Source organism: Nematostella vectensis, chromosome 6 (genome assembly GCF_932526225.1).
Source record: "Nematostella vectensis chromosome 6, jaNemVect1.1, whole genome shotgun sequence".
Lineage (NCBI taxonomy): Eukaryota > Metazoa > Cnidaria > Anthozoa > Actiniaria > Edwardsiidae > Nematostella > Nematostella vectensis.
The window spans coordinates 4,812,172-4,835,139 of NC_064039.1; the positions used below are offsets into that span (position 1 = coordinate 4,812,172).

At 38.0% G+C, this 22,968-nt stretch overlaps 1 protein-coding gene and 1 long non-coding RNA gene across 2 annotated transcripts; one reads left to right on the forward strand and one right to left on the reverse strand.

Annotated features, from left to right (window-relative positions):
• Window positions 1–12,143: 12,143 nt before the first annotated feature.
• Window positions 12,144–16,102, reverse strand: LOC116604437. The gene is made up of 2 exons (XR_004291045.2): window positions 15,596–16,102; window positions 12,144–15,182 (listed from the first exon to the last, which is right to left on the reverse strand). It is a non-coding gene; the product is annotated as an uncharacterized LOC116604437 (long non-coding RNA).
• A 1,822-nt stretch (window positions 16,103–17,924) lies between these two features.
• Window positions 17,925–21,315, forward strand: LOC5521394 (zinc finger protein 239). Its single transcript, XM_001641129.3, has 3 exons — window positions 17,925–18,311; window positions 19,925–20,347; window positions 20,676–21,315. The coding sequence occupies exons 1-3, from the start codon at window positions 18,251–18,253 to the stop codon at window positions 21,122–21,124; spliced, it is 933 nt and encodes a 310-aa protein (XP_001641179.2). The 5' UTR covers window positions 17,925–18,250; the 3' UTR covers window positions 21,125–21,315.
• Window positions 21,316–22,968: the final 1,653 nt, after the last annotated feature.

Below are 22,968 nucleotides of genomic sequence, written 5' to 3' on the forward strand. Positions count from 1 at the left end.
ATGCCAGGAAAGTATCGATAACATGGTATTAATATCACTTTATTGGACATCGTATGGGACAAGCAGGGGTAGACCCTTGACAACCTGTGGTAGAGATTACCTTTTTCGCACATATTGATATTACACCTATGGCTTGGTGTCACGGAATCACCAGGGGACAAATTCGTGAATTAATTAAAAGGAACATTTTTCATCTGAATAGACAATAGGTTTATTAAAGATTGTTGACTTATTTGATTAGCAACCGAAAGGTACTCGGGACGGAATATGCCGAAGTACTCAGGACTTCTTGATTCAGAGAATATGTTAGGATGAACATAGAGACGGGAAAGATATGTGAATAACAAAACTTTTAAAAATGATTATTTCGTTCCTTCCGTGTTTGTGTTTTATTAGCCACTAAACAAACGGCTTTCGCAATAGGTATCCGGCAATGACGCAATGGAATTTGTTTTTTCAGTATACAAGCGGGACTTTTTAACCCTGTAATCAGCGCAAAACGCCAAAAGATACAAAAAGGATAACAATAAATAATATGAATGAATAAAACTTTTGACAAAAAGGCTTGAAATAGTTTTGAAGGCGCGGAAAAAATTATTTTCAAGATTATAGTGGGGTTATCTTTTCCTTGTATTTAACACTATCATTTTTGTGGCGGGTTATCAGGTTATTAAGTTCATGTGTTACCACGCGGCACGCTAATCCCGCTAGTCTCACTCACAGTAAGCGGCACCCTTGCCGGTACCCCCTTGCCCTCCTGGGGCCGCTGACCCCTCGAGGACCACCCCATGAGCCGCACAAGTCTCAAATTTAAAAAGTGGTCAAAATAATATAATATCGGCTTTACTTTAATAACGTACGGCTGTATGTTGGTTTTTAAGTTATTTGTTGTGTTGTGGGGTTTATCAATGGTTATTTTTTTTGTCCACTTTAACATTGTTTCTTGTATCTCAGAATATATCCCTAAAAACCTAAAAAAAAAACAGCGTAGTTGCTCTCATTTTGAAAAGATGCCCGGAAAAGGAAAAGTTGCTGCAAATCCTAAAAGTTGCTCAAAAGTTGCCGCAAATCCTAAAAGTTGCTCAAAAGTTGCCGAGCATCTTTGGGACAGCCCTACTCCAATGACCCTTCGTGCGTATGTCACATATACTCCCTCGGGCAATCATGTACGTGCACCAATAATCGTCCAATAACTCTTCAGCCCAATCCGTAGAAAAATAAAATGGCGTATACCGAGAATTCTTGGAAATTTAGTCTATTCTTATAGAAAATTTTTTGCGTCTAATGTTCACAACAATTTATTTTAAAATGTATTATGTGAGATGTAATATTACTATTGTAGATGGGTAGACCAGTTGCAAAATTTTACACCAATTCAGAGCAATATAATTATCATTCCCAGTCAGCCTTACGTTGTCACACTAGGGGGTATTAATATCACTTTATTGGACATCGTATGGGACAAGCAGGGGTAGACCCTTGACAACCTGTGGTAGAGATTACCTTTTTCGCACATATTGATATTACACCTATGGCTTGGTGTCACGGAATCACCAGGGGACAAATTCGTGAATTAATTAAAAGGAACATTTTTAATCTAAATAGACAATAGGTTTATTAAAGATTGTTGACTTATTTGATTAGCAACCGAAAGGTACTCAGGACGGAATATGCCGAAGTACTCCGGACTTCTTGATTCAGAGAATATGTTAGGATGAACATAGAGACGGGAAAGATATGTGAATAACAAAACTTTTAAAAATGTTTTTTCGTTCCTTCCGTGTTTGTGTTTTATTGCCACTAAACAAACGGCTTTCGCAATAGGTATCCGGCAATGACGCAATGGAATTTGTTTTTTCAGTATACAAGCGGGACTTTTTACCCTGTAATCAGGGCAAAACGCCAAAAGATACAAAAAGGATTACAAATACATTAATAAAAGTTTTGACAAAAAAGGCTAGAAATAGTTTTGAAGGCGAGGAAATTTTTTTTAAAGATTATAGTGGGATTATCGTAACTGTGATTTAATTGTAATTTTCGTGGCGGGTTATTGAGTTCATGAGTAACCACGCGGCACGGTAATCCATTAATCTCACTCACGGTAAGCGGCCCTCCTGGAGCGAGCAGCCGCTGACCCCTGGAGGACCACCCCATGAGCCGCACACGTCACGAAACCTCAAATTTAAAAAGTGGTCAAAATAATATAATATCGGCTTTACTTTAATAACGTACGGCTGTATGTTGGTTTTTAAGTTATTTGATGTGTTGTGGGGTTTATCAATGGTTATTTTTTCTGTCCTCTTTAACATTGTTTCTTGTATCTCAGAATATATCCCTAAAAACCTAAAAAAAACCAGCATAGTTGCTCTCATTTTGAAAAGATGCCCGGAAAAGGAAAAGTTGCTGCAAATCCTAAAAGTTGCTCAAAAGTTGCCGAGCATCTTTGGGACAGCCCTACTCCAATGACCCTTCGTGCGTATGTCACATATACTCCCTCGGGCAATCATGTACGTGCACCAATAATCGTCCAATGCATCCAGAAGGCGTTCCAAAAACACCTCCTACGGGACCGCCCGCACAGTGACCCGTAGAACCCCCGCAGAGTCCCCGGGAAAACCTCCAGCGCTGCATCATCTTGCTAAGATCTGATAGACCGCCAAAGCCGTTCAAGCCGTTCCATCTAATTGTTTTTTATAAGCCTTCACGTGCTTATTCCACTAATACTCCCATATAAGGCTGTCCCAAAGATGCTCCAAATTCCTTAAAAAAATGCTTCAAAAATACCAAAAAGTTGCCAAAAGTTGCACCAAAAATTGCAAAAGTTGCCACAAAGTTGCCACAAATTTGAAAAAGTTGCCAAAAAGATGCTCAAAAAATGGAATAAGAATTATCGAAAAATTGTCCCAAGTGTAAATTTTGCCAACAAATTTACTACATTTTTCAAAGTTGCTGACAGAATGCTGCTTAACAATTCTTTTCAACATAAAAAACATTGACTGGAAATTTAATGTAAATATGTAATATGCAATGTAATATGTATATAAATTATGATGCAATAAAAGAGGCATCATGAAAAAACGAAATGACTTGGTTCACAGTGCAACTTAAAGAAAGAGTGATTTTTATAACAACATGGCTGATAGCCAAAGCACATGCAGGCTAGTGAGGCAACACTCACTTGTTGTCATTATATCTGAGCATCACAGACACTTCAAGTGTTTCCTCTAGTGCACTGTCCTGCTGTCGGCTAAAAGCATTTTGTAGGAGACTGAATGCTCTCTCTGCTGCTGCCGAGCTTGGTTGGATGAGTAAGATCTTCTTCATAGCCACTGACCAGTTAGGAAGAGTATCCACATGATCTGCCCACCAAGATACTTTCTCTTCCTCTGTGGTGCAAACTACTCCATCTGCAGCGGCCAAGTAGCTTGGTAACTCTTCAACCAGAGAAGCAACCTCATCATTGGAGAAAAATCCAAACTCCTGTAGCTCCTCTTCAGATGCTGCATTTGGGTGCAGTTCCTGTACCTCCTCAGGGCAACGCTAGCGTGCTGCCTTGAAGGCAAGCACGGTAGAATGGAATTCTACACTATATTTCCTTTGAAAATATTGGAAACATGGAGCAATGCAGGCCTTTGCCTTTGCAACCAGCTAGTTGTAGATACCAGGATCATCATTAGTATGCTGCTTTGCTTTGGTCTCAACATTCCTGTATGCCTCAATGGCAATAGCATGGGCTACTGTAGACAGGCGCTCATAAAAGGGAAATGCAAGGGGCCCATCTCCTTCTAGATAATAGGTGGCAAAAACGAAATTCTTGCCTGCATCAGCCAAAGCAGCCAACTCCATTTCTAGGTCACGTGTAGCCTAAGGATCATCGAACACCTCCAGCTGATATTAAAGGGATGAACTCTGACAGGAATCGAGTGGTCAATCGATGGCCATACTTTTCAAGTAAAGGTCTAAGAACATCAACTTTTGAAAGAGGAATTCCAGCTTTGAGCATTATCCCTACCAGCTCGTAGCGATAGAGGCGCATTTCCTCTGGAAGAGTGGAACCTTGAATGGTGCTATGTTTAAACAAAAGTTTCTTAATGTTCTGATCTTTCGTTTTGTCCTTCTCAAGAAAAGCTTTAGCCCTTAGATGCTTTTGCGAAGTAACATGCTTTTTCAGAGAGCTCTTTTTCTTCGATAAAGTCTTTTTACAGGCTTCGAACCTAAGTTTTCCAGATTGAGCAACCAAATGTTCATTTTGGAATTCCTTAACTCTCTGCCAAGTAGGCACACGTTCCACGGACAGTCTTCTTCCCAGCAAGGTTGTCTGGGTGTTCTCTTTCTCGAGAAATTATTGCTTTCTGAGATGCACTTAGCTTAGCTCTAGCTGTTCCAGCTAATGTTAGAGGGTTGGATTCTATAATAATTTCATCGTCACTGCACCCGAGGATTCCGCCATTTTGAATAATCATACTGAAGATCGCTGGCCATCAAAACTGCATGCTCGTCAAAGAACAGATTGACCAATAACCATAAATGATTACCAGATTTATGAATGAGGTAAGAAGCACATGTGAGGTGAATATATCCCTAAAAACCGAAAAAAACCCAGCATAGTTGCTCTCATTTTGAAAAGATGCCCGGAAAAGGAAAAGTTGCTGCAAATCCTAAAAGTTGCTCAAAAGTTGCCGAGCATCTTTGGGACAGCCCTACTCCAATGACCCTTCGTACGTATGTCACTTATACTCCCTCGGGCAATCATGTACGTGCACCAATAATCGTCCAATAACTCTTCAGCCCAATCCGTAGAAAAATAAAATGGCGTATACCGAGAATTCTTGGAAATTCAGTCTATTCTTATCGAAAATGTTTGCGTCTAATTTTCACAACAATTTATTTTAAAATGTATTATGTGAGATGTAATATTGCTATTGTAGATGGGTAGACCAGTTGCAGAATTCTACACCAATTCAGAGCAATATAATTATCATTTCCAGTCAGCCTTACGTTGCCACACTAGGGGGTATTAACGTTTACGTTTAATAATATACTTCACAAAGGCATATATGGCCATATCGTAAAGGTATAAAAAATAAATAAATAAATAAATAAATAAATAAATAAATAAATAAATAAGTAAATAAATAAATAAATAAAATAAATAAATAAAATAAAATAAAAAAATAACTATAGACATAACTATAACAGACTGAATAAATAAACTAAATAGATGCCAGGAAAGTATCGATAACATGGTATTAATATCACTTTATTGGACATCGTATGGGATAAAGCAGGGGTAGACCCTTGACAACCTCTGGTAGAGATTACCTTTTTCGCACATATTGATATTACACCTATGGCTTGGTGTCACGGAATCACCAGGGGACAAATTCGTGAATTAATTAAAAGGAACATTTTTCATCTGAATAGACAATAGGTTTATTAAAGATTGTTGACTTATTTGATTAGCAACCGAAAGGTACTCAGGACGGAATATGCCGAAGTACTCAGGACTTCTTGATTCAGAGAATATGTTAGGATGAACATAGAGACGGGGAAGATATGTGAATAACAAAACTTTTAAAAATGATTATTTCGTTCCTTCCGTGTTTGTGTTTCATTAGCCATTAAACAAACGGCTTTCGCAATAGGTATCCGGCAATGACGCAATGGAATTTGTTTTTTCAGTATACAAGCGGGACTTTTTACCCTGTAATCAGCGCAAAACGCCAAAAGATACAAAAAGGATAACAATAAATAATGTGAATTAATAAAACTTTTGACAAAAAGGCTTGTATTTAACATTATCATTTTTGTGGCGGGTTATCAGGTTATTAAGTTCATGTGTTACCACGCGGCACGCTAATCCCGCTAGTCTCACTCACAGTAAGCGGCACCCTTGCCGGTACCCCCCTTGCCCTCCTGGGGCCGCTGACCCCTCGAGGACCACCCCATGAGCCGCACAAGTCTCAAATTTAAAAAGTGGTCAAAATAATATAATATCGGCTTTACTTTAATAACGTACGGCTGTATGTTGGTTTTTAAGTTATTTGTTGTGTTGTGGGGTTTATCAATGGTTATTTTTTCTGTCCACTTTAACATTGTTTCTTGTATCTCAGAATATATCCCTAAAAACCTAAAAAAAACCCAGCATAGTTGCTCTCATTTTGAAAAGATGCCCGGAAAAGGAAAAGTTGCTGCAAATCCTAAAAGTTGCTCAAAAGTTGCCGAGCATCTTTGGGACAGCCCTACTCCAATGACCCTTCGTGCGTATGTCACATATACTCCCTCGGGCAATCATGTACGTGCACTAATAATCGTCCAATAACTCTTCAGCCCAATCCGTAGAAAAATAAAATGGCGTATACCGAGAATTCTTGGAAATTTAGTCTATTCTTATCAAAAATTTTTGCGTCTAATTTTCACAACAATTTATTTTAAAATGTATTATGTGAGATGTAATATTACTATTGTAGATGGGTAGACCAGTTGCAAAATTTTACACCAATTCAGAGCAATATAATTATCATTCCCAGTCAGCCTTACGTTGTCACACGCGGGGGTATTAATATCACTTTATTGGACATCGTATGGGACAAGCAGGGGTAGACCCTTGACAACCTGTGGTAGAGATTACCTTTTTCGCACATATTGATATTACACCTATGGCTTGGTGTCACGGAATCACCAGGGGACAAATTCGTGAATTAATTAAAAGGAACATTTTTAATCTAAATAGACAATAGGTTTATTAAAGATTGTTGACTTATTTGATTAGCAACCGAAAGGTACTCAGGACGGGATATGCCGAAGTACTCAGGACTTCTTGATTCAGAGAATATGTTAGGATGAACATAGAGACGGGAAAGATATGTGAATAACAAAACTTTTAAAAATGATTATTTCGTTCCTTCCGTGTTTGTGTTTTATTAGCCACTAAACAAACGGCTTTCGCAATAGGTATCCGGCAATGACGCAATGGAATTTGTTTTTTCAGTATACAAGCGGGACTTTTTACCCTGTAATCAGCGCAAAACGCCAAAAGATACAAAAAGGATAACAATAAATAATATGAATTAAAAAAACTTTTGACAAAAAGGCTAGAAATAGTTTTGAAGGCGCGGAAAAAAATATTTTCAAGATTATAGTGGGGTTATCTTTCCTTGTATTTAACATTATCATTTTTGTGGCGGGTTATCAGGTTATTAAGTTCATGTGTTACCACGCGGCACGCTAATCCCGCTAGTCTCACTCACAGTAAGCGGCACCCTTGCCGGTACCCCCCTTGCCCTCCTGGGGCCGCTGACCCCTCGAGGACCAACCCATGAGCCGCACAAGTCTCAAATTTAAAAAGTGGTCAAAATAATATAATATCGGCTTTACTTTAATAACATACGGCTGTATGTTGGTTTTTAAGTTATTTGTTGTGTTGTGGGGTTTATCAATGGTTATTTTTTTTGTCCACTTTAACATTGTTTCTTGTATCTCAGAATATATCCCTAAAAACCGATTAGTCTATTCTTATCGAAAATTTTTGCGTCTAATTTTCACAACAATTTATTTTAAAATGTATTATGTGAGATGTAATATTACTATTGTAGATGGGTAGACCAGTTGCACAATTTTACACCAATTCAGAGCAATATAATTATCATTCCCAGTCAGCCTTACGTTGTCACACTAGGGGGTATTAATATCACTTTATTGGACATCGTATGGGACAAGCAGGGGTAGACCCTTGACAACCTGTGGTAGAGGTTACCTTTTTCGCACATATTGATATTACACCTATGGCTTGGTGTCACGGAATCACCAGAGGACAAATTCGTGAATTAATTAAAAGGAACATTTTTAATCTAAATAGACAATAGGTTTATTAAAGATTGTTGACTTATTTGATTAGCAACCGAAAGGTACTCAGGACGGGATATGCCGAAGTACTCAGGACTTCTTGATTCAGAGAATATGTTAGGATGAACATAGAGACGGGAAAGATATGTGAATAACAAAACTTTTAAAAATGTTTTTTTTTTTGTTCCTTCCGTGTTTGTGTTTTATTAGCCACTAAACAAACGGCTTTCGCAATAGGTATCCGGCAATGACGCAATGGAATTTGTTTTTTCAGTATACAAGCGGGACTTTTTACCCTGTAATCAGCGCAAAACGCCAAAAGATACGAAAAAGATAACAATAAATAATGTGAATTAATAAAACTTTTGACAAAAAGGCTAGAAATAGCTTTGAAGGCGCGGAAAAAAATATTTTCAAGATTATAGTGGGGTTATCTTTACCTTGTATTTAACATTATCATTTTTGTGGCGGGTTATCAGGTTATTAAGTTCATGTGTTACCACGCGTATCACAGTAAGCGGCACCCTTGCCGGTACCCCCCTTGCCCTCCTGGGGCCGCTGACCCCTTGAGGACCACCCCATGAGCCGCACAAGTCACGAAACCTCAAATTTGAAAAGTGGCCAAACTAACTTTTTTGTCTTTTTAAGTAATTTCATGTGTTGTGGGGTTTATTAATGGTTATTTTTTTTCTGTCCACTTGAACATTTCTCGTATCTCGTTACTCGTATCTTAGAAGGCGTTCCAAAAACACCTCCTACGGGACCGCCCGCACAGGGACCCGTAAGACCCCCGCAGAGTCCCCGGGAAAACCTCCCGCGCGGCATCGGGGGAGATATCTTGCTAAGATCTTATAGACCGCCTTCATAAACAAAGCCGCTCAAAACTCGCTGCCTGCAATTATTTTACAATCGGAGAACTTCGGGAATTGGTGTCCATCTTGGCAAATGTTTGTGAACACTTGGGTTAGGTCAAATATCAGTTACTAGTTCGCTTGAGCTAGAATAAAATGATTGTTCAATTGCCCGCCTTAAAAAACAAGCACTAATTTGCTTAAACCAGCGCTGGACCACCATTGGATATTGTATATGTATAAGTCACGATATGAATTTTATTGATATGTAGCTACTATCGTATTCATCAACCATTGCCCTCCGATCAAGTACACTTTTCGAGTAAAAAAGTAAAAAAATAAGTAGAAAAGTCCATTGAAATCTGTCCCCTAGCATCACCTGCGTGTGTCGGCGTAACATTTTCTGACGTTCCCCTAATACGTACACTTAACGTTGCCGAGCAAAGGTCCAATGGGTGGAACACTACAACACGCGTTTTGGTAAACCGCAAAAAGTTCGATAAGTACCGGAAGTATAAGTGATCAAAGCTGTTACCTACGAAAAATAATATACACTGTATATGGAAATGTCTGTCACTAGGATAATTGCAAAACATGGGCCGCAAAATCCGATGTCTAGGCTATTACTAGAATAGGGGTATATGGTTTTTGTGTTGTTGTTTTTTATCATTATCGCATTGTTTTACTAGGTCGAGGAAGATTAATTACTTATGGTTTTTCACGCGCTTCACAACCTTCGATCTTGCTTTGCAAAACACGCATCATGATATAATAATTTTCTTATATACTTGTTAGGTAAGACTTTGTCGTTTCTTTTTTAAGTATTCTTCATGTATAATCGCAATCATTCGTTAACAAGTTGGATGGATCTCTTAAAATCACGCGTTATAAAGCATTCGATATCTTTCTGGAAATACTAGTATCTTTATCATAGGTAGCTACGAAACACACGTGTCAAGAAAGGCTATCGGAATTTCGAAGGATTATTTGTTTCTTAATGTGAAGTCATTGTTTGTTTTTTAGGCGTGGTTTCAGTGGAAATTACTGTAAAAGATATCTTTACCAGTGGTCACTATATTTCCAGCTATGTTTTTCTTTAGAATTGGTGTGACTTTTGAAATCTGCTGTCGTACTGATGTGGTAAATAAAAGACAACCTCCTTACATGCCTAAGTGTACATGCATAAGTGTTGATTAAGTATACATACATGACATCTTTCCCTGACAAGTTGGCAGCAAGAATAAAACTAGGACCGAGGCTAATTCACCATCTCCGGGGCATATGATTGTAATCCAGCAGAAGGAAAAAGGGATGGTCCCGAACAAAACAGTAGAATCATCATCTGTAACCGGGAACTACGGCTGAAATATGGCTTCACTCCTCTTTATATTTCAACCATCCATATCTCAACCCTCTGACATTTTTTTTTTCCTCAAAAGTTTTCAAAAGTTGTCTCCTAATATTGATCACATGCTTCGAGTACTGGAAAGCCTCATGAGCCCCAGCTTTTATTGTTTTGCAAACAAACACAGCAAACAACACATTTTTTTGTTTCTTTCAAGATAACATCAAAATGGCTGCCAAGCTTCTAACAACTCATTGCTTGTCGCGACGGATTATTGTTGGGGGCGTAATTGATGTAACCAAATTTTGTATTTTAATTGTAAAAGTGACTTTAAAATTACTCCCAGGACCACCATCACTACCCTTAGGTTCCAGTAGATAATCCACGAGTTTTAAGCCCCGATACTAAGCGCCTATATTAGAACTAACGAGGGTGAGGGCTGACTACTTTGGTCGAACCCATATCAGATAACCAGATTTCTAGTTGCATATTAACTTGAACACTCAAGAGCTCGAGTAAGTGGGGTGAAATTACTTTAAACAGTCAACTATTTAAAGTCTGTTCGAGTGAGGAGAGTTCACTGTAGAATGAATTACAGTATATTTGATTTTGGAAGAACCTATGCAAATTTGATACAAAATTAAAACCAAAAAGGGTGATTTTATCTGGTAACACTGGTTTTTGTGACTCGTAGATTCTCGAAACGCACTAGGAAGTGGTAAATGACCCTATGGGAATTCGCCCCTCAGCTGGAAAATGCCTACATTCATAGCCTTTATAACTTAGAAACTTTTAAAATCTTCAATGTAAAAATCATTCATCAAAAAAAAAAAAAATTGGACCGGGGACGTCTTTACTCGAAAATGTTTTGTTTCACATATTATAATCTGTCAATATAAAGTAAGGGAAAAAATTTCTTTGATTTTAATTTTCTTTCATTGTTTTATATCTTATTATTTTGTCACTTCTTTGGGCTTTGTTTTATCCCGGTGGTTTTCTCGTTCAGCTTTGCATACTTCCGCTAGAGAAACCGGTACCAGAAACATATGACAAAACTAATTACCAATCAATTGAAACAGTTCTCACAAGAAAATACTTTATAAACGTAAGCTTACTTATAAAATCTAGGCAAACCAAGTTAGAATACTCAGAAATTAGAACTTTGAAAGTTGCAAAAACAATTTACTCAATAACCGAGATTGCTTCATTGTCACCTTAACAACTAAGGAACTTTTTATCGCTCGTTAATACTGTGAACGTGGAAATATTTGATCGATATTTATTTCGCGAATATTTTGTGAAATTGCGAAAATGCGAAATGACGATGATCAAAATTACTGCGCATAAATAACCACGCGGCCTTTTTTCAAATCCACGTTGACTGCATCCAAACCCCTTATGTTTAGAGTACCCCATCCCCCACCCTCTCAACGAAAGAAAACCAGTGGCCGGACTTGTTGTCCAAAACAATGTTTGTTTGCATAGCTTTTAAATAAAGTTTTGAGCTTGACTTCCATAGAGGAATCTAGCCGGTTCCAGCTCGAAATAGTTGCTATTATAGCTTAAAGTTGTTTTTGGTTTCAACAAGTTTCTCTTATTTTGATTGTTAAATCAGACGATATATGTGTGCTTCTGTACTTGTCGGGTGTTGTAAGGCCACAACACGTGGCCTTAGCTCAGCAATTTTTTGTTTACATAGCATCATAGAGAAAATTCACAAATTCATGTTCTATATGCTTCCAATAATTTTATTTTGTTGGCCTTTTCCACGAAATTAAAGTACAAAATTATTACCGACAATATTTTTTATGCCTGTTATTGATATTCAAGCCCACAAAAAAAACGCAAGCCGTAATTTTCTACCAGGTCAAATTGGAGGTTGAGTTTTCTCACATGGGCCGAACTATCGGTTTTGTCTGCTGGCGCGCTTATTATGTTACGTCATTGGCAGCTTGTGATTGGCTCGCTACGGTGGTCTCACCTACAGGTGGTATTCTCGGCACATGGCTAGCTATGAATATTGTATTCTATAGCAATTTTTGAACTGGTAGATTTGATTATCATGTTTTTGTTCTTGAACGTCACACTTTTTGTCAGAAAGGTCATTTGTCTAGGATCATCTTAATGCTAACTTTTCTACAAACTAGGGTAACGTATTTTAGGGGATTTATGTGTAACTTTTAACTTGGAAAATCTTAGAGATGGTTATCTAGTTAAGATCCCTATTTGTAAATCAAAAACATTCTAATGCCTTTGAAAGCTGTTAAAGTCGTTAAAAGAAAAAAAAATTAAGCAAGTAAGCCTTTTTGCGCTCATTATCACCTCTATTGGTATTCTGACGAGCAATAAAACCCTAATCCTTTCACGTACCGATCCGAACGCTTGAGGTGGCGAAGAACAATTATAAACCTCTGCCTAAGGCTTCGTCGCTAAAGTAACCATTCTTGATTTGTTTCAATTTTGTCTTTACAATCACAGAGAGCTTGGAAGTAAGAAATGGGTCAAATGTTCCAACTTTGCTTTCGTGTGGTGTTTAATTACGCTCGTGCTAAAAATTGTTTGCGGTCATTTGGTCTCGAGCTTTGCCTCGACTTTCAAAATGTGAAGCGTTACCGGGAGGGAAATGGGACAGGAGAAGCTACGGGTAACCGTTTTAAAATGGGTTCGACTTGACTGATAGGTTTGTAAACAAGGAAAAAATGCGAAGTTTAAATGGAATACCTCATTGAGAGAATACACAAAATATACATTGATAGAAAAACATTTTTAGCTGTGATGGGATTATGGTTTTATAGGGCTTACTGGTGAAATCTATACGCAAACTGACTATATATTACTCTTTATAACATAAAGCCTTACGTTATGATAAAACCCAAGCGCCATGACGTAATTAATTGAAGTTTCTGGGTGTTGAAATATATCAAAAGGATATTGTGCAACCTGAACTTTACACGCAAGTCTCTCGTAAATACTCAAGCCAATTAGGCTAACCACCACGAAAACAACAATAGGCATTTGGTTTTTATAAAACTTTCCCCGTCCTTTTGTAAAAAGTCGAAAAATTTGTCATTACTAGTTATAAATGGTCCAGACAATCCGATAGTGAAAAGGTCTTCTCATGCAAATGAGTACAAACAATATAATAAAGTCTTATGAATGCATAAGACTTCATGCATTTGACAGAAGAGAAAACAACAGAGCTATAGTCTAGAATCATACGCTCGGCGCTTGTAACTTCGCGTTATTGAAACCTTCGCTGACAAGCGCAGGAGCGCGCTCTCCCTCTGGTCAGGAACCTGACGCATGCCTTTGGAGGAGCGCATCAGACTCCCAGTCTGATTTATAAGTAAACAAGTCGGCCTTGTTATATCTAATTGCCGCAATTACTATTCAATTTCCCCAGTAACGCAGCTGTGAACTCTTTGCTCAGCTCTGTAAAAGTCAACAAGTGATTTTCGGCCCATCACTATACACATAGACACGCTTCGCGTATCTTCCGGATCAGCCGGCAAAACCATGTTTCCATTTTTTTAATGACGGAATGGACAAAAGCGCGACTGAGTGTTAGTGCCGCTTGGAAATCTTCCAAACAAATAGAAAACCTCGTCGCTGGTATTGTAATTTTGGGCTTTACTGAACAAGGTCCTTGAAAAGCTTTTTAATTGTCGCGCGCAACGCACCGACTTATCCTAGGATGTTCTCACAATTTATACAGAACGGTGTTCTTGTATGTCAATAAACAACGACTGTCCTAAAGTTTGCACAAACTTTGACGAGCATATCTAGAATTGCGTCAGAACTCGTGAAATCCACGCGTTCGTTGCATTTCCCTGATTGGATGGTAGAGGATTTGTTTGTCACCTGCTACTTGAGACACACCAGTCGTCGCCCTCCTCTATAACTTTACAAGATGATAAACATAGACACACAAATTTCTCCCTTAAATGCTCTTGCATGTTCAGGATCAAGTATTCTTGTTTCTTTTCCCTTCTTTTTACCATAACTTTCACAGCTTATTAAAATCTACTTACTTACAGTAAGCCCATGAACTACTTCATGTTCTTTTGAGTAATTTATTTTTCATCGTTCAATCGTCAATAGTGTTTACTACCTTATCGCCCCATGCGATGAATTTTACCAAGTCTTTAAAAATTCGAATTCACTTTTTGTATTTATTTTCTTATGCTTATTTCTTTCGGGCTAATTTTCCGCTTTCCCATTCCGTTTTCTTCGCGCAATGTTGAAAATCGGTCAAAAGAAAGCACCGTCAAATTTGTATCGTTTAATTTATGCTCCGGGCTGAACAAATTGAAACATTAAGGCTGATCTTATATCGCGTTCAAGTAAATTTTGATTGGCGATTTTACTGGACAAACTGATTTTACGCAAATTTTCAAATCTTTTCTCGTTGCGTTGAATCTGAGATGAGATATAAAAAAGGACAGAGGATCTAAGGTAGCTAGACGTCTAGATTTTCAGACGATGCGTACGAAGGTCCTTGTATAGCCTTTTTTGTACTTGCACAGTCCCCCCTCGGGAAGAAGCTGTGAGGAATGTTTAGAGAGTTTCCCACCTGTAGATGTAAATGCCATTTTAAAGAGTCCATTTTCCACGGGTATCCCTTTATGTAAGACCATATGCTTCTAACTACCAGCTATACAACCCAGAAAGACGAGTGGATCTTTCAGGATTCAAGCGAAGCGTGACACTTCCACGGAAGCTCCAACTTGTGGTTTGATCTTTAAGAATACCCAAGTTCTCGTCCGATTTTATTTGTGTTTTGGTAGTTTCAATTGTACAAGATTTTTTGCACTTACAAGCTGTGTGACGGGCCGATTCATAATCACTGAAAGATTATGTTAAATTATTTTATGAAATGTGATTTTTTCAACCTCTAAGTGAATAAACTAATTTATTTTCATATTTTTTTGTCACTTATCGCCCGCAAACAATAGCTAATAAGATCGCCTTTACTCAATGTTTCAGAAAGTAACCAGTAGTATCTAACGTGCATGCAAAGGTATTTCTGAAGAAAAAATTAATTACAGGTAATAAAATCACTCCAGAAAACCCACTTTACTGTCCGTTAACTTTGATTGACGTTAACTTTTTTTATGACTTGGACGATCTTGATATTCAACCTTAACAAAGAAAATAATTCAAAACAACATGAGTTTGCGCCTGGATATTACAATAAAGTTTTCTTGATAGCGTTCTTGGACGCCAACTGCAAAAATATGTTACGGCTTTCTATTATAAAATGTTGTTTCTTTTTGATAGAACTACCTGCTTCTAAAATTCTACCAATTTGAATTCCGCATGTAAAGGATTATATTTTCAAAATTTCTTCGCAATTAAAAGAAGAAACTATAAAAAAGACTTGCTTAGTCCGAACGCTTAGCTTTTTTAATTTAAACTCCTTCAACAATAGAAAATACCTAAACGGCTGTATCCGTTAAGTTTCGTAAGCCGTTTTACCTCCGATCCGTGCATTGCAGAATTACGTCTTGTAATTATCACTCAAAAAAGTAAGTTGTATGTCTGATTTTCTCACCGTAATTGTTTTTTAATGCTTTGGGAAAAGTGCTTGGAATTGTAGATACTTTTTCTCGGTCTCAGTTGGCTGCTACAGGTCTCTCCTGGTACCTGTTCGCCTGTGAACCAAGGACGAAAAGGATCCCTTGGGAATCTTTCTTCATTCAGCCTTGCTCCTTGAGATCTATTCAGAGCATGTGCCTATCGTAGCCCACGATGGCCGAATTGTGTCTTATGCCATTTGAACGGCATCGTGCTATTAGTGCGAGGGAATCCTTATACGTGTAAAGGGCTTCTTTGCCTTGCCGTGATCATTAAACAACCATTGGCAATTACTAACTTTGCCTTTGTCTTGGCTTTCACACCCTCTGATATCTCAATATTTTTTATTTGAAGAGTTCGTTTAGATAGAAAATATAGAAAGCGATATCTTCGCTTTCTTTTTTGCGTTGGGCTTTGATCGCTCGCAAGAACTGAATTAAATTTCGGTGGGGGCTAGTTAAACATTTGTCTTAACATATGTAGGGCTTTGATTTATTCCGGATTTTTGTTTCATAGCAAACAGAGATTTGCAGTCTCAGAAATTTATTATTTTTTATTCCTATTAAAAATAATTATTTATTGTCAAAAGCGTGTGTAATTGCGGTGTTAACAAGGCGTATTATGTTTATTTTGAGCAATTTGCCCAACGTTTAAAAAACCTTTTTTCTACTCCATTTTGCACGAGACTCTTCGAGACGAACACAAAGTTTCCACTTAAGTTAAACAAGAACTAAGCTGCAACTTAGACCGTGTTGACTATAAGAAAAGAGCAAAGCCAATTCTATTCGCCACATTTTATGTTCGTTAGTATGTATAAAACACAATGAGCAATGGTGGTTAAGTGCTGAAAGACCATCGTTCCACAATTTACAATATCGATTAGAATTCTGCGACAACCATGAGCGACGCGTGAAGTCCAAAGATCTTGATTGTTATGCACAAACGATCTTTGTACATGTATTGAGTATTGTCACAGAGGAAAATGCCGTTTGCGAAGCCTTAAAGTTACTCTGGTGTGTTCCACAATGGTTGCAACCCTTCATTAAGCTGCGTTGCTATGCTTGGTGTAAGAACTTGCAATTTTGCCAGCGTGCAGTGCATGTTTTTGTTAATAAAAAAGGCTGAACAATTAGCGGTGTGTTCAAACTCACGGACTATGGAATTTAGATGCTTATTCCTTATTTATCTAAAAGATATTATCATTTTGTCCAGTAAATTTTACTTTTGCTTCCCAACTCACAATCTAAAGAAAATATCTATAATTGCAAATTAATTTTCTATTTTCTATCAAACAAAAAAATCCTTAAAACAATAAAAATTCCTTCGCTCGACACAAGTCCTTTCTTACCCCTGGCAAAAACGCAAAAACGTATTAACTTAAAAAGAGCTAGTCGAACCTATGCGGTTTCTCAAATAACCCGAGAGTTCGCTCATTCGTTCTGAATTTGTGCGGAATTGTTGATTAGAATTTAGAGAGGCAGCCCCTTCGCACCTGTTAAACCCTGCACGTGCCTTCATATTTCAACAAGTGGATTGTCTGGTGGCCTCCACCTTACTTACACGGCACCACTGACATTAAATTTGTTGCTATGCTTCACGAAACGCCAGTCCACCACCGCAAACAATACCACTCGTAATTGGCGTTCGAACAATGCATCGTTGCACAGCTCTAAGCCGACCTTTTCTTCTCCCTACAGTTTCTGTTAGTTTTGCGTTGCCTGTGAAAATACTTTAAGTGTCTATATAACCAAATAAGTGAGCCGGTTTGTTAAACGTGTGGTCACCCTTACGATTCGGATGTTATTTTTTAAAGCGACGTTGTTTTTAATTGGATGTTGTGCTCAGTTTCCCCTTGATCGCAATAAATTATTGACGCATCATGGCCGTGTCATGAATAAGCGACCTTTGTTGTTCTAGATCAGTAATGGTTGTTTTGAATTAATATTTAACACAAGCTACAAAACGATTCAACTGATTTTAGTTATTGAGATTTTTCTCAGGATTTTCCAAAGTTAGTTTCTCTTTTAAATGTCATTTACCCCAATTACCCATGGGACAGAAGCTGCGAATACCATTATTGGTCTAATGTTCACTTCTCCCAATACGAACATACCTTTCTTCATTAGAAAGCTATTTGAGTACGCGCAACTTGATTGGTTGATCATTATTGACCGCGAATGCTGATTGGCGGAGAGCGCCTGCCACTAGCACTTAGCAGGCTTTTGTTCCTCCATGCATGCGCAATTGGTCGATACGTGTCCGCTACTCGCCAATCGCGGCGTTGTCTTGGGGCGATGGACGTTTCGGCCTATTGTTCCTAGCAACTACCTGTAGTACATTTAAACCTTGATAGTGGTAATACAGGTCTTTAATAAATTAATAGACAGAACAGGGGAGAGAAAGAGTTTTGAGTTGAATAGCTCACAGTTTGCCTTTGTGTTTGGTGTTCATGGCCACTGGATAATCTGAGCATCAAAAAATCGGCACCCCGGCATTGTTTGAGCGCCTTTGGCCCGCACCTGCTATTGGTACAGCCAGTATATTAGGCACCTTGGCCCTGTCTCTTGCTCATTCGCAGTCGTAGTGACAAGAGTACACAACATTAGCAGAGCCTCCATACTCAACACCCATCATGCCTCGATCATTCCTCATCAAGAAAAAGGAAATCAAGAAAGCATCTCTAAACTCTTTCGGTAAGTTAACCATTTTTTTATCTTTTCTTTTTACAACATTCTGATACTTTTTCTGGATTTCGAAATCAATACGAACTGCTAAGAATATTTTTATTTCATGCGAGTAAAAATAACACATTTGACGTAAGGAGAGGGAACTCTGCTGTCGCTTCAAGTTTGCTTAGTTGCACACAGTTCTTTATTGGCGTCCTGTTAAGTAATGGTTATTACTTGATCTATAGGTATCATTTTTGACGCTTTCCGAGGCCAATTAGCTAATAACTTACGAATCACTCAGAGCTACGGAAATGAAATCATTAGATACAAGGATCATTGTTTCGTTTGATATTTCCTGCAGTACTAGCGCCATCAGTTTTGTATCGTTGCTCCACAATACAAATCACACTTAGATAAATTTTACTACTTTGCTATGTTGCAACGTTTTGAAGTACCCTAGCTATTTTCTTTTGATCACAATCCTTAAAATCGAAAACTGCTTTTTAAATAAAATAGTGCACACGAAAGTATTTTTCAAGCTAAATGCGATAGTTTAAATGACACGATCTTGGGAGGACGCAATTACATGAAAAAAGGCTGTGTGCCATTTTGATCCATCACTATTAAGTAACTACTTTTTACATGCTGAATAATTTATTGTTGAAAATATCCAAACAAATATCTGTGTTTTCTCTTAAGGCGACTTTATTCTAGAAAGATCTTCACAGTCACCATGCTAATTAACGTTAATATAACATTCTACTTTTGTTAGCCATTTTGAAATATATTACAATGTCGTGGAAAACTTAAGGTTTCTTGTCTTTGTGTTTTTAAAATAAAGCTTTCCGATTGACAATGGGAGATATTATAACTTTGAGGATTTGTTTACGGCACAGAAGACTCCGGGCGTTTGGCTTTTTTTCCTAGTAACTTATAGAGTATTTTCTCTAAAAAATTGAAAGTTTTAGATTAGTATTTGGGATGGAAAGGTATCCACTCGATTAATAATTCATGTAACCTTTTTCCCACCGTAGAAAGTTAGATACTGTTTATCGCAAAGACTTTTTATTTCGAATCCAGCCCTACTGTTTTTGGTCTTTTAGAGGGTAATCTTTTTTTTTGTAAAGTTATTTAGCTCGCTCCCCAAGTGAGTTGAAATGTCGGCTTTTGTATGAAATATGTTACAAGTACCCACAAACAATGCGGGCTGCTCTCCGTAGCGTGCAACCTGTAGAATCTATTCATCCAAATTTGACACATACTGATCTTTCAAAGGCAAGAGGATCCGATGAGCTTTAACCGTCACTTTTATGAGAACACACGACCAAATTTTCCTTCCCACTCTCTTAGAAATGTCACAATGTTGTGCTGGATACAAAACACTTTAAAAATCTGAGTCCAGCTTCTCTGGTCAAATTACTCTTGAAACACCTTTTATGATGTGGCAGAAAAACAGTTTTAACAATAAAACGGTCTATTCTTGGATTGAAAAGTAAGCTGGTTGCGGTTCCGTGTTATCTTCCAATCGCGCTTTGTACTACAATGCCATAAAAAGTTATTTGTTGTTTAATTAACATGAAAGAACTGTGCGTTGCTAAACAATGATGTCGAATCTTATATCTCTTTTGTCCTTTTAGAATGCGTGCAGCATACACCTCCCACTTTCGAACACTTGATCACCAATGGCTTCTCCGTCAAGTTCCTTGCACCCGAGGTAATGCAGCCAATTCGAGTCAAGAACCCCCCCGAACCGATGGTGATCGTGCCCCACACAAAGCTAGAAAAAGAACGAATCACCCACTCATGGAACACCAAGGCTGCTTCTAGGTCAGCGACGCCCGAATTCGAGTCCCCGAAAGAGGAGAAAGCACAGGAGCTTGACGTGAACAACACAGACAAGCCATACACGTGCCAACACTGCAGCAAAGTGTTCACAAGATCTTGGAACTTCCAAAGACACGTCTTGATTCACACTGGACAGAAACCCTATAAATGCCAGAAGTGCCCCAAAGCCTTCGCACTCGCCGCACACCTCAAGATCCATAACAGGATTCACACAGGTCAGTATTTGCGACGGTGTGGCATGTATTGTGCGACATCGCTCAAACGGAAGCTAGAATCTGAGCATGCGAGAGCGCAAATTTTACAGTATTCTCCAATTGGACTATTCAAAGAGATGTCGTAGCAACCGAATGATAGCTCACTCATTTTTTAGATCTTTTTATTATGGCGATAGCATCTATTTTTTCTAATTTGTGTAGAAATCGTTGCCTTTTTTTAGAGTTATAAAATTGTAGATTTCGGTTTTATTTTTATATTCGCAGTTCCGGCCATTGCAAGTTTGTGACGTATGTGTATTGATAATTGTGTTTTATTTGTCGTTTGCAGGAGAGAAGCCATACACATGTAACATCTGCTCTAGAGGATTCGCTCAACTGACAAACCTGCAGCGCCATATTCTCACTCACACCGGCGAGAAACCACATAAGTGCACCTACTGTCCAAAGGCGTTCGTGAGCTCGAGCGACCTTCGGCGCCACGTGCGCATCCATACTGGTGAACGCCCTTACAAGTGCAAGCAATGCTCCAAAGCTTTCACAACATCCGGGAACCTCCAATCACACATCCTGACACACACCGGGGAGAAACCATACAAGTGCAGCATCTGCAATTGGAAATTTATCAGCTCCAGCAATCTACGCACGCACATTCGCATTCACCACTCGTATTTCACGGACAAGGCGGGAAACCAAGTGACGCAGCCGAACGGAAAGCCTATTAACCCTGACCTTGCTAAGCCGGACACCATGCCGCAAACACAGCAGGTCTACTACTAAACATCCTTGTATATAAGAAAATAAAATGAATATTATATATATTTATAGATTTGTACAGATACAGGTTCAATGAACCATAGATATACTTTCATTTAAAAGATTTTATTATATGAAATTTAATAGAAAAAATAGATAAACATATTTTTCGTGTGAAAAAGGATGTTGTAACTAATAAAGATTGTTGAGTGTAATTCTGGTGTTGTGTAATCTATCCTTTTGAACAGGTGGCCCTCTAATAAAGATTGCGTAGGAGAGGCTTAACCACTTACTAACAGCCTTGGGCGATTTTCTATCCGATTCATGTGATATAATGCTTGAAAACTATTCATTTAAGAAGAATATTATAAAGATGGGAAATGAGCAAATATACTGGTGTGTTTGCAGTACAAATTGGGCCGCAAGTTGCGTTATTTGCACGAATTGTTTGCCCAATTATCCCGAATTCTACGGTCTAGCGCGTTTACCAGTTTGTCCCTCGGCTCTAAAGTTGATACATCAGTCAATTAGTTGGACTTTATGAAGTTTGTGCGACTAGAAATACAAATAAAGTTTATATTGGCTTTCGACGCTAAATAAAGTCCAAAATAAAGTCAAATTTCGTTTAATTCGTTTTGTCAAAGCTTTTTTTAAAGCAATTATGGATTTTGCATGAAATTGAACGGATGTGTTTATTGTGTATGTTTTACCCTTGATTGTTTGAAATTGTACCCAAAAATATCCCTTTCGCGTACCCTTAAACATCGTCACGTTATTGTGAGGGCTCACTAAATTTGACTAGTAAAACCTTCAAGAATAAATGATAAACATTACATTATCAATTAAGAACTGAAAACTTTGTAGTTGTCTTTATTAATATTTGTTGATATCTTAAGATCTCTCACAAAATATTATAGATCATGAAAAAAGATAAATCATGAAGCACAGACATGTTGACTCTCCACGCTTAGTTAGAGCTTTAGGAGAACCTAAAAGCATTTTTTATTATTGTTTATAAACCTCTCTTAAGCGACCAATTCCTAAAGTCTCAAATAATTGTTCTATCAAACACCTCTATTAAATGACCACTTCCCAAAGTTAAATTATTGGTCAATTAAACACTGTATTCTAAACCTCTATTAAGTGATCACTCCCCAAAGTTCCAAAATATTGGTCAATCAAACACTGTACTCTAAGCCTCTATTAAGTGACCGCTCCCCAAAGTCCCAAATTATTGGGCATTCAAACACTGTATTCTAAACCTCTATTAAGTGACCACTCCCCAAAGTCCCAAAATATTGGACAATCAAACATTGTATTCTAAACCTCTATTAAGTTACCACTTCCAAAGTCCCAAATTATTGGACAATCAAACACTGTTTTCTTAAACTCTATTAAGTGACTACTCTCCAAAGTCGCAAAATACTGGACAATCAAACACCGTATTCTAAACCTCTATTAAGTGACCACTCCCCAAAGACCCAAATTACTGACATAAAACGACCATACAAGCAACCTATGTGACGGTTACCGAGTTAACGTAGAAGTACCCGAGTTGTAGCCGCGCTGCCAAGAAAGTCAGACCAGAGAAAATAATTTGTACTATTAGGGGATGAGAGTAAACTATGGAATGATGAGAAAGTATTTAGAAATAAATTTGGAAAATGATTTTACCGTCAAAAGTCAGCGCCAACGTTACACAATGCACAAAGCTAAACTAAAAAATAACTGCTTTTCTGCTTTTTTGCAGAAAAAAATAAACGCTGTTTATCTTTTGTTTCTAGGTTATCCTGATCTTCAAGTATGCCGGCCCTCCAGCACATTCTTGCTTTAGCTGTAATAGGAGACCTGTATTGTCATCCACCGTC